Source organism: Pantherophis guttatus, chromosome 6 (assembly GCF_059756535.1).
Source record: "Pantherophis guttatus breed Tessera chromosome 6, ASM5975653v1, whole genome shotgun sequence".
NCBI classification, from domain to species: Eukaryota; Metazoa; Chordata; class Lepidosauria; order Squamata; family Colubridae; genus Pantherophis; species Pantherophis guttatus.
Genome location: NC_142068.1, coordinates 7695221 through 7707449, shown reverse-complemented (window position 1 = coordinate 7707449; position 12229 = coordinate 7695221). Strand labels below are relative to the sequence as shown.

At 47.7% G+C, this 12229-nt stretch overlaps 1 protein-coding gene across 1 annotated transcript in view; it reads left to right on the top strand.

Annotated features, from left to right (window-relative positions):
* The window catches only part of ECE2 (endothelin converting enzyme 2), an 84792-nt gene extending 76500 nt beyond the window's left edge, over window positions 1–8292 (top strand). The window contains exons 18-19 of the mRNA XM_060682871.2: window positions 418–513; window positions 8076–8292. Of these exons, the coding sequence (XP_060538854.2) occupies window positions 418–513; window positions 8076–8252 (273 nt within the window). The 3' untranslated portion in view covers window positions 8253–8292. The remainder of the gene's footprint in view (window positions 1–417; window positions 514–8075) is intronic.
* Window positions 8293–12229: the final 3937 nt, after the last annotated feature.

Here is a 12229-nt window from a genome sequence, read left to right as displayed (position 1 = left end):
AACATTTAGCTATGATCAAACAGTGATCATGCAGAGAGATCAGGTAGAGAGTTACAGCAAATAAGCAAGTAAAATGGTATAATATCCACACAAGCCATGATCCTGACTTCCCTTAAGTACATTGGCTACAGAGCTTAGCAATCAGGATACAAGATGATGCAATACAGTCTTAAAGCAATATTACCTTTCTGACTGCAAACATACATTGTTGGTTTATATATTACCTGACCAACTAGTTAGACAAATAACCATTTCCTAACCACACCCCACTGGAACACATACTGTATCACAGGGAGCAATCTGGCGAACCTCAAAACGTCTTCCCCAGAGGTCCCAATTCCTGGAGGGAAGGGGCAGGATTCACACACTTCCTGAGTCTCGGAGTAGAGATGTCGTAACCTCTTGTTGGTTTTGCAGGCTTACAAAGCTTGGTTGAAGAAGAACGGGGAGGAGAAACACCTCCCTTCCGTGGGTCTTACGAGTCACCAGCTCTTCTTTTTGGGATTCGCACAGGTAAATGCCTCGGGATGTTTTTGCTCTCCCTACTGGTTGTACCCCTTTTCCTGACCAGCGTCTTAAACCTGGTGCTTCCCTGTTAACCCTTTAGCCCGGACTAAAGTTAGGACCATAGACAGGGTGGGCTTCAAAAATTTTAGCAAGGGATTCTCTGCCTGGTTGCTGGGTAGGTGTGGCCATGGTGGGCGTGGCCTAGTTGGCCTCCTGCACCACGATAGAGGGGGCGTTTTTGCCCTCCCTGGGCTCCGGAGGCTTTCCTCGAGCCTCCAGGAGGGTGAAAACGGCCTCCCCACGCTCCGGACGCCCTCTGGAGGCTGGAAATGGGCCTGTTTCCGGCCTTCCCGAACTTCCGGTAGGCCCGTTTTTCACCCTCCCTGAGCCTCTGTGCATGCCCTGCACCTACCTGCATCCAAAACGGGCCGCGTAGGGGCGGGGTGGGCGGGGTCAGCAAGAGTGGTATTTGGGGGTTCTCTGAACTGCACAGAATCTTAGCTAGAGGTTCTCCTGAACCAGGGGTGAAATCCAGCAGATTCTGACAGGTTCTGAAGAACCGGTAGCGGAAATTTTGAGTAGTTCGAAGAACCGGCAAATACCACCTCCGGCTGGCCCCAGAGTAGGGTGGGAATGGAGATTTTGCAGTATCCTTCCCCCAGGAGTGGGGAGAGAATGGGGATTTTGCAGTATCTTTCCCCTGCCATGCCCATCAAGCCACACCGTGCCCACCAAGCCACGCCCACAGAACCGGTAGTAAAAAAAAATTGGATTTCACCTCTGTCCCGAACCCCTGAGAACCCCCAGCTGCCTACCTCTGACCATAGATGGTGTTGATGATATCCACCATTAAATTACTAACCACCAGGTTGCAAGAACACAAGCGAGTGATCAGACGAGGAGATCCAAACTCATTGATAGCCTCACATTGCAACGAACAAAGACATGCATTCCATTTTGCAGTTACTAAGATTGTTGGCCGAGCAGATACAAAAATAGCCAGAGAAATTATTGAAGCCTAGGAAACAGGTCCTTGTCAGTCAACCGGAGTGCTGATTTACCACCAGCTTATCAGGGACTTAAGAGCCAACCACTGGCCATTAACACACCGATCAACCAATAGACAGCACCAAATAAATACGATGCATAGAATAGACCAAAGTACCCATTCCAGCTTATCAGGTACTTGTAACTTCCTTCAAACAGTCACTAAATGAACGGTCACTACGCCAAGGACTACCTAGTAGGAGTAACAAGAATCAGTGTCTTGTGGCCCAAATCTGGCTCACCTAAAGCAAACAAACCAGAATAACAGACTTGGATAATAATATCAAAATAACCTTGGAGCAGAGGTGGGATTCAGCAGGTTCTGACCAGTTCTGGAGAACCGGTAGCGGAAACTTTGAGTAGTTCAGAGAACCGGTAGTAAAAATTCTGACTGGCCCCGCCCCCATCTATTCTCTGCCTCCTGAGTCCCAGCTGATCGGGAGGAAATGGGGATTTTGCAGTATCCTTCCCCTGGAGTGGGGAGCGAATGGAGATTTTACAGTATCCTTCCCCTGCCATGCCCACCAAGCCATGCCACGCCCACCAAGCCACACCCACAGAACCAGTAGTAAAAATTTTTGAAACCCACCACTGCCTTGGAGGTCTTCTAGTCCAACTATCTGCCCAGGCAGGAACTCCTATACCATTTCAGACAAATGGTTGTCCACTCTCTTCTTAAAAACTTCCACTGTTGAAGCATTTACTTCTGGAGGCAAGTTGTTCCACGGATCAGTTGTTCTAACTGTCAGGAAATTTCTCCTTAGTTTACTAAATCTCTTTGAAGGCACAACACAGCTTTCTTAAGACACAAAACGCTGGACTCCTAGCAAAGGATTGGCAGTTTGTTGGGCGGCCTTGTAACAGTAACAGAGTTGGAAGGGACCTTGGAGGTCATCTAGTCCAACCCCCTGCTCACGCAGGAGACCTGTACTAGGGATTCGAACCGCCAAACTGCCGACCTTCCTGATCGACAAGCTCAGTGTCTTAGCCGCTGAGCCACCCAGTGGCTTGAGCAAAGGCAGGACAGAGCTGATATAGGAGACTGGATAGCTCTGTAGACTAAAGCACTGTAATTTAACACCAGCTGTCTGCAATTAAAAGTAAGATCAAATCTCGCCAGGCTCAAGGTTGACTCAGCCTTCCATCCTTTCTAAGGTAGGTAAATTGAGGACCCAGTTTGTGGGGGCAATAAGCTGACTTTGTATAAATATACAAAAGTATGAAGGCTATTGCTTAACGCACTGTAAGCCGCCCTGAGTCTCCGGAGAAGGGCGGCATATAAATCAAATTAAAAAATATATATATACCCTTGGCCCAATATTTGCCAAGGCAAGACAAAGAAGGCAGACACGGTGTAAATTACAGCCAGACATCAGAATGTTGTTGATGCTACATGACCTTATTATTATTTTTCCCTTCTTACTAGGTCAGCGTGACAGCTATATTAAATCTGAGATATAGTCAGCAAATAGAAACAATTGGGATTATTGGGCCATGGGTTCCTCTCTGATTCCTATCCCTGTCATCGGACAAGGTCCCTTCAGCTCACTTTGAATGTTTTCTTACAAGGGCACTTTGTGTAATTCTTGCATACGGGATGTAACTCATGGGTTTGGTAGTGAATTTAGCTGACATGTGCGTCAGTGGGTTCAAATGCTGAATGCAGCTCAATATCAACATGGGGCTACCCTTGAAAAGTGTTCGGAGGCTACAGTTGGTCCAGAACGCAGCCGCGAGAGCTGTCGTGGATGCACCTAGATACACCCACATTACACCAATTCTCCGCAAGCTGCACTGGCTCCCTATTGGTCTCCGGGCACAATTCAAGGTGTTGGTTATTACCTTTAAAGCCCTACATGGCTCAGGGCCAAGTTATCTTCGAGACTGCCTTCTACCACATAGCTCCCAGCGACCGGTAAGATCCCACAGAGTTGGTCTCCTCCGGGTCCCGTCAGCTAAACAATTTAATTTAATTTAATTTAATTTCCAATTTATATACCGCCCTTCTCCCTGAGGACTCAGGGCGGTGTACAGCCAAGATAAAAAACATAGAATACAAATATTAAAACATTTAAAAATATATATAAATTTTGGCCCGAAAGTTAAGAATCACAGACTAATTAAAAGAATTTAAAAATTTCTTCTTAAGCCAACCCGGCTTGCTGAAAAAGATGGGTTTTCAGGGAACGACGGAAGGCATTGAGGTCCTGGATTCTTCTTATCTCCGGGGGCAACTGATTCCAGAGGGTGGGAGCCCCCACAGAGAAGGCTCTCCCCCTGGGGGCCACCAGCCTACATTGTTTGGCTGATGGCACCCTGAGGAGGCCCTCTCTGTGGGAGCGCACGGGTCGATGGGAGGTCGTCGGTAGCAGCAGGCGGTCTCGGAGATAGCTAGGCCCTATGCCATGGAGCACTTTAAAGGTGATAACCAACACCTTGAAGCGCACCCGGAAGACCACCGGGAGCCAGTGCAGCTCGCGCAGGAGCGGTGTTACATGGGAGCGCCATGTTGCTCCCATCACTACCCGCGCTGCTGCATTCTGGACCAGCTGGAGCCTCCGGGTGCTCTTCAAGGGGAGCCCCATGTAGAGAGTGTTGCAGTAGTCAAGGCGAGAGGTGACGAGGGCGTGAGTGACTGTGCACAAGGAATCCCGATCAAGAAAGGGCCGCAACTGGCGAATCAGGCGAACCTGACAAAAGGTCCCCCTAGTTACAGCCGTCAGATGTTCCTCCAAAGACAGCTGCCTATCCAGGAGGACTCCCAGATTGCGAGCCCTTTCAGTGGGGGCCAAAGACTCGGCCCCAATAGTCAGTGATGGAGTCAACTGACTATATCGGGATGCCGGGAGCCACAGCCACTCAGTCTTGGAAGGGTTGAGCCTGAGCCTGTTCCTCCCCATCCAGATCCGCACAGCCTCCAGGCACTGGGACATCACTTCAAGGGCATCGTTGGGGTGGCCTGGCGGGCCCGCGGGGGTGGGCCTTCTCTGTGGCTGCCCCAACTCTCTGGAACCAGTTATTTCCTGAGGTCTGGACCACCCCCACCCTATTGGCCTTCCAAAAAGCGGTGAAGACCTGGCTTTTCCGGCAGGCCTGGGGCCGTTGATCTCGCTCTTGTGATCTGGCGAGATCCGGCCATGAATGGCGTGAATGAGTTTTTAATGTTTTTAATGTTTTTAATTTTTAAATGTTTTTTTATAATGATTTTTTAAAATGTATTGTGAGCCGCCCTGAGTCTTCGGAGAAGAGCGGCATATAAATTGAATTAATTAAATTAAATCAAATTAAATCAAATAAGGAGAATCAGTTTGGTCTAGTTGTGAAGTTACCAGGCTAGAAATCAGGAGACTGCAAGTTCTAGTTCCTCCTTAGACATGAAAGCCGGATGGGTGACTTCGGGCCAATGACTAGGAAATTGGGAGTTCTAGTTCTGCTTTAGCCATGAAAATCAACTGGGTGACTTTGGGCCAATGACTAAGAAATTGGGAGTTCTAGTTCTGCTTTAGCCATGAACATCAACTGGGTGACTTTGGGCCAATGACTAGGAAATTGGGAGTTCTAGTTCTGCTTTAGCCATGAAAATCAACTAGGTGACTTCAGGCCAATGACTAGGAAATTGGGAGTTCTAGTTCTGCTTTAGCCATGAACATCAACTGGGTGACTTTGGGCCAATGACTAGGAAATTGGGAGTTCTAGTTCTGCTTTAGCCATGAAAATCAACTAGGTGACTTCAGGCCAATGACTAGGAAATTGGGAGTTCTAGTTCTGCTTTAGCCATGAACATCAACTGGGTGACTTTGAGCCGGTCACACACACTCAGCCTAATTCACCTCACAGGGTTGTTGTTGAAGGGATAATAGGAGGAGGAAAATATATTAGATATATTTGCCATCTTGAGTTAGTTGTAAAAATAATAAAGGTGAGGAATAAATACCGTATTTTTCGGACTATAAGACGCCTTCCCCCCCCCCCAAAGTGGGTGGAAATGTCTGTGTGTCTTATAGAGCAAATATTGCGGCGGGGGAGGAGAGTTGGTATGGCACCAATCAGCTGTTCTAGGCGGCCAGGATTGCTGCCGCCACCTGTTGCCACCGCCACCCATTTGTGGCAGCAGCAAATGGCCCATGGCAGCGGTGAATGGCCTGCAGTGAACGGCCCGTGGCGGCGGCGAATGGCTGGCAGTGCCAGCAAAAGGGCCGGCAGCAAATGGTCCACAGCGGGGCAAACAGACAATGGCAAACGGGCTGCGGCGAACGGAGGCAGATTTTTTTTTCTTGTTTTCCTCCTGTAAAGCTAATGTGTGTCTTATAGTCCAGAGCGTCTTGTAGTCTGAAAAGTTAAATAAATAAATGAATCAATCAATCAATCAATCAATTTTTCAGCCACCCTGGTAAATACAGGTAGTCCTCAATTTAAGACTGTTCAGTTAGCGACTGTCCAAAGTTACAACGCATTCTGAAAATGCTATTTACCACCTTGTTTCAAAGTTCTGATGGCTGCCCCTCCCTCCCTCCCTCCCCTCCCCCCCCCCATGGTCTTATGACTGCCTCTTTTGAGTGCTTGGCGAGCAACCCACAATTACAGCTTTTTTTGTCATCTGTGACCGAGTAAAAACAAAAAAGACACCAGTGGTCCTTATGACAAAATAAACATGTCACAGCTTTCTGGAAGTCCCTCTAAGCAGAAACTGCCTTGTTTTCCAATAAATGTTTAATTGTCCACGATCAACAAATCTCCTGAGTAAGGAAGCAATCCCGCCCCTCAACGACCAAGGAAAGAGGTTTCACATGGAGTCTCATTAATCAGGCTTATTGCCAGCAAAAAGGGTTAGGTGGCAGTTTTACTTGAAAACAAAGCACAAAATCAACACTAGATTTAATTTATTTAATTTATTTAGTGAGTAATTAAAGAGGGGGTCTCCGTAAATTGCCTGAATGTCTTTCCCACAGATTGCTTAATTCTAGGACTGAGCCTCACTTTTTTTTTTAAATTTGATTTATATGCCGCCCTTCTCCGGAGACTCAGGGCGGCTTACAATGTGCTCAGCAATAGCCTTCATCCTTTTGTATATTTATACAAAGTCAGCTTATTGCCCCCACAATCTGGGTCCTCAATTTACCTACCTTAGAAAGGATGGAAGGCTGAGTCAACCTTGAGCCTTGGCGAGATTCGAACCTGCGGTAATTGCAGGCAGCTGGTCTTAATAACCAGCTTAATAACAGGGTGCCTTAGACCACTGTACTACCAAGGCTCTTAAGGGGTAAAGTTCAAGTATCACCCTTTCCTTATTTTTCTCCTTTTTTTCTCCACCTTCCACAATTACGACCACATCGCCCGACCACAGTTGAGCCCAAAATTTCTGTTGTTAAGGGAGCTTTGCCCCATTTTATGACCTTTCTTGTCATACTTGTTAAGTGAATCGCTGCAGAGGTTAAGTTATAGGAAGCCGGTTGTTAAGTGAACCTGGATTCCCCATGGACTTGGCTTGTCAGAAGGTTGCAAAAAGGGGATCCCGTGACCCCGGCACATTGCATAACCGTCATAAATATGAGTCAGTTGCCAAGCTCCTGAATTTTGATCATGTGACCATGGGGATGCTGCTGTTGTACAAGGGTGGTATTCACTTACCTTTGCTGCCGGTTCGCAAATGTGGGCGCGCGTGATGGCATGCTCAGAGCCTTCCGTGAATGTGCAGAGCATCAAAAATGGGATGTGATGACATCCGGGCAGATGGGTGGAGCCTCCCGCAGCTGCCGCTACCAGTTCGCCCGAACTAGATAGAACCGGCTGAATAACACCACTGCTGTTGTAACTAAGAATGGTCGTTAAATGAGCTGTTGTAAGTGGAGGACTACCTGTCCATCTGTACCCCCAAATCAACTTAGATGAAATTTGGCTACGTCTAACCAAATCAACCCCGTAGTGCACGCAATGCAACTCATTTGACCTCCTCTGCTTAATAGAACAGAACAGAACAGAACAGAACAGAACAGAACAGAACAGAACAGAACAGAACAGAATAGAATAGAATAGAATAGAATAGAATAGAATAGAATAGAATAGAATAGAATTCTTTATTGGCCAAGTGTGATTGGACACACAAGGAATTTGTCTGTGGTGCATAGGCTCTCAGTGTACATAAAAGAAAAGATACATTCATCAAGAATCATAAGGTACAACACTTAATGATAGTCATAGGGTACAAATAAGCAATCAGGAAACAATGTCAATATAAATCGTAAACATACAAGCAACAAAATTACAGGCCTACAGTCGTAAGTGGGAGGAGATGGGTGATGGGAACGATGAGAAGATTAATAGTAGTGCAGACTTAGTAAATAATTTGACACTGTTGAGGGAATTATTTGTTTTTAGAGAGTGATGGCGTTCGGGAAAAAACTGTTCTTGTGTCTAGTTGTTTTGGTGTGCAGTGCTCTATAGCGTCGTTTTGAGGGTAGGAGTTGAAACAGTTTATGTCCAGGATAATGAGCGCTCTGCTAACCGTCTTCCTTCCCATGCAGGTGTGGTGTTCTGTGAGGACCCCGGAGAGCTCCCACGAGGGCCTGATGACGGATCCCCACAGCCCTGACAAGTTCCGGGTCATCGGCACTCTCAGCAACTCCCGGGACTTTATAGAGCACTTTGAATGCCCGATAGGCTCTTTCATGAACCCTGGGAGATATTGTGAGGTATGGTAGGGAAGGAAGGAAGGAAGGAAGGAAGGAAGGAAGGAAGGAAGGAAGGAAGGAAGGAAGGAAGGAAGGAAGATAGGTGGAAGGGAGGGAGGAAGCAAGATAGGAGGGAGGGAAGATGGAAGGAAGGAAGGAAGGAAAATAGGTGGAAGGAAGGAAGGAAGCAAGATAGAGAGGGAGGGAAGATGGAAGGAAGGGAGGGAGGGAGGAAGGAAGGAAGCAAGATAGGAGGGAGGGAGGGAAGATGGAAGGAAGGAAGGAAGATAGGTAGAAGGGAGGGAGGAAGGAAGGAAGGAAGCAAGCAAGAAAGAAAGGGAGGGAGGGAAGATGGAAGGAAGGGAGGGAGGAAGATAGGTGAAAGGGAGGGAGGAAGGAAGCAAGATAGGGAGGGAGGGAGGGAAGAAGGAAGGAAGGAAAGGAAGGAAGGAAGGAAATAAGTTGCATCTCTGGCAGTTCCTGTACATCCATCCATCCATCCAGCTGTCCACCTGCACAGTCCTGCTGACTTTGAAGCACTTGGCAACCCTGCCTGGACATCTTCAGTTGGTACAAATTCTTCTCTTTGAGCACCAGGACCAAGAGAAGCAGAACCTCTTGCCTTCCTTCCAAGACTACAACTTTTCTTAGGTCAGGAAGGAGCAAACGCGCCCCGTCCTTCTCTTAACCAAGCACCTTCCTCCGGAGGATCCGCAGAGAATCTCCAACGCAACCTCTTTGGCTTTCCTTCTCATCTCCAGCTAACTCAGGGGGCCTGGCCAATCCTTTGCAGTGCCCTGATGCCATGTTTCTTCCGCTTCTCTAGATCAGCTTTGCAGCTTTGCTGTTGGGGGGGGGCGGGGGTGTAGGGGGAGATGGGTCTAGGACCGTGATGGCGAACCTATGGCACGGATACCACAGGTGGCACGTGGAGCCATATTGCTGAGCACACGAGTGTTGCCCTAGTTCAGCTCCAGCGCGCATGCCAACTGATTTTCAGGCCTTCCGGTCCCTCCGGAAGTTGGGAAACTGGCTGTTTTCAGACTCCGGAAGGCCTCTGGGGGAATGGGGAAGGCTGTTTTTGCCCTCCCCAGGCTCCTAGAAACCTCTGGAGCCTAGGGAGGGGGGAAAAACAGGCCTACCGAGGCCACCATGCCATTGCGTGCCAAAAGCAGGGGGAAGTGGGGGGGGTCACGTGCACATGCGCGAGAGGGCGGGGCACATTAAATTATGGATGTGGGCACCCGCACCCGTGACCCCCCACACTCCCCCCCCCACTTTTGGCACGCGAGGGCAAAAAGGTTAGCCATCACTGGTCTAGGAAGTATACCAAGAAGGATGCCTTTGCTCATTGAATCTTCAGGTTGGAAGGCGTCGCTCTCTGGATTCAGTGGTGGGGTGGGGATTCCAACTACAGCTTCCTAAGTTTACGGAAATTACACATTCCACAGGGAACCCCTTGAAACTTGGCCCTCTAGCATGGATTCCCAGAAAACCCTCTTAGAATCAGAGCAGAATCCACCCAGTTGTCTATGTAGTTTCTCCATCATCCAGGTCGTGGTTGTCCCAACGGTGCTTTTTCCAAACAGAACAAAACAAAACAGTTGTGAAGAAGCTTCTTGGATGAGAAGCGAAATGCTTTCCAAGGGGAACCCACCCACCCCCCGCCCCCCAAGAAAGTCCAGTTGCCTTTTGGAAAAAGATCCTTTGGGACAATCCACTCAGTTTTACAGATTTGTTCCCAACACGCCAGAAGGATGCTTCTGAGAAGGTTGCAGGGAGAACAGGGAAGTGTCATCCTTCCTGCAGTGTTGGGTGAGAGCAGGGTTTTTCAAATAGGGTTCTGCGAAAGCTCGAATGGGTACCTTGGAATCAAAGGAGGGGGGGGGGAAAACACAGATCTGTCTACAAATGATTTGGAGGAGAAAAAAACCCTCCCTGCAAGCAACTGAGCCTTTTATTTTTGTAAGGAGAATGCGAAGAGGGTTCCTCCCCACCCCACCTTCAGTCACTAAACCAAAGTGGAGTGTTTCTCGGCTTCAGCATCTTTGAGTTGTGTGAACTTCAACTCCCAGAATTCCCTTGCTGGGGGAGGGGGGGATAAAGAAAGCAAGTACCTTTGGGACAATTCACCTGCCAGGGAATTCTGGGAATTGAAGTCCTCACAGCTGAAAGTTGTTGAGATGGAGAAACACTGGTTAGAGCAGGGGGTCTCCAACCTTGGCAACTTTTAAGACTTGTGGACTTCAACTCCCAGAATTCCCCTGCCCGGGGGGGGGATAAAGAAAGAAAGTACCTTTGGGACAATTCGCCTGCCAGGGAATTCTGGGAATTGAAGTCCTCACAGCTGAAAGTTGTTGAGATGGAGAAACACTGGTTAGAGCAGGGGGTCTCCAACCTTGGCAACTTTTAAGACTTGTGGACTTCAACTCCCAGAATTCCCCTGCCGGGAGGAGGGAGACAACAAGTACCTTTGTGACAATTCGCTTGCCAGGGAATTCTGGGAATTGAAGTCCTCACAGTTGAAAGTTGTTGAGATGGGGAAACATTGGTTAGAGCAGGGGTCTCCAACCTTGGCAACTTTAAGACTTGTGCACTTCAACTCCCAGAGTTCCTCAGCCAGCTTTGCTGGTTGAAGTTGAAGTTGAAGTTGAAGTTGAAGTTGAAGGGAGTTGAAATCAGTGGTGGGATTCAGCCAGTTCGCACCTATTCGGGAGAACTGGTTGTTAACTTTCTAAGCAGTTTAGAGAACCAGTTGTTGGAAGATATCTTCTTTTGTTTTTTCCCACTTTACAGGACTAATCCTGTAAGGAAGGCAGGAAGGAAACATTCTGGTGTTTCTAGCCTAATCTTTATTGCCCTGCTTATAGAAACTGCCTCTCTGGTTAACCCTTATTACATTGTAACAGCTAAGGCGAAGCGCCCATCGACGTGAGTGACATTGAGTTGACCATGCCCACATGGTCACATGACCACCGAGCCACGCCTACCCAGCTGGTCATTAGGGCAAAGAACCGGTTGTTAAATTATTTGAATCCCACCACTGGTTGAAGTCCACAAGTCTTAAAGTTGCCAAGGTTGGAGACCCCTGGGTTAGAGAAAGAATAGGGCTTGTCAGCTGACGTGGGCGCTGCATGAATTTTCCTATATTTTATTTTATTTTATTTTATTTTATTTTATTTTATTTTATTTTATTTTATTTTATAATTTTAAACTGAATCAATTCCACAGCTTGGGGGGGGGAAAGTTTGAAAAACTCTTGGGACAAAGTCTAGCTAAGATTGGGATCGTACCACAAGAGCATTTATCCCCGGTACGTACCTGGGTGTAATCAAAGAAAGACGGACTCTATTTTTCCTACCAATCCAGCATCCAAAGAAGAAAACAAAAGGTCAGGCATAGACTGTTTTCTCCGTCTTGCTTCTTTCGAATCTGGAGGAAAGTCGTTCGGGTTGCGTCGAAAAAGGAAAGAGAGATTGTACACCTGCCGAAGCACAATCCCATCCAATCACTGTGGAAAAGCCTTTGCTTTTGCTAGCGTTGCATCTCCTCAAGCTTCGTCTCCCTTTTTCACAAAACGGAGGTGGCCCCCTCGATTAGTTGCTAAGAACCCCGAGCAAATGCAGGTCATCCTATTCAAAGCACACACACCGGAAAAAAAACCCAAACAAACCCTGTATCCCAAGGAAGTTTTTGGGAATCTGGCAGGAGGCGAGAGAAGCGAGAAACAAATTCGAACTCGCTTCCGACGCGGTGTCATTCAATCCTTTCCCAAGCTCGTGATCGAAATCCAAATTAGCTTGGCTGAGAAATTCCAAACTCGCTCCCATCTTAATTGAGCTTGGTGGAGATTAGTGCCTTGGATTAGTGCGTGTGTGTGTGTGTGTATGTTTGTGTCACTTGGGTTGGGGAGGGAGCGGGGAGAGGGCTGCTGTTGATGTCTTTACTATTAAAAGCACTTTCCGCTTGACTGTTTCAAAGTGGACTTCAAAACTGTGTGACGGAAT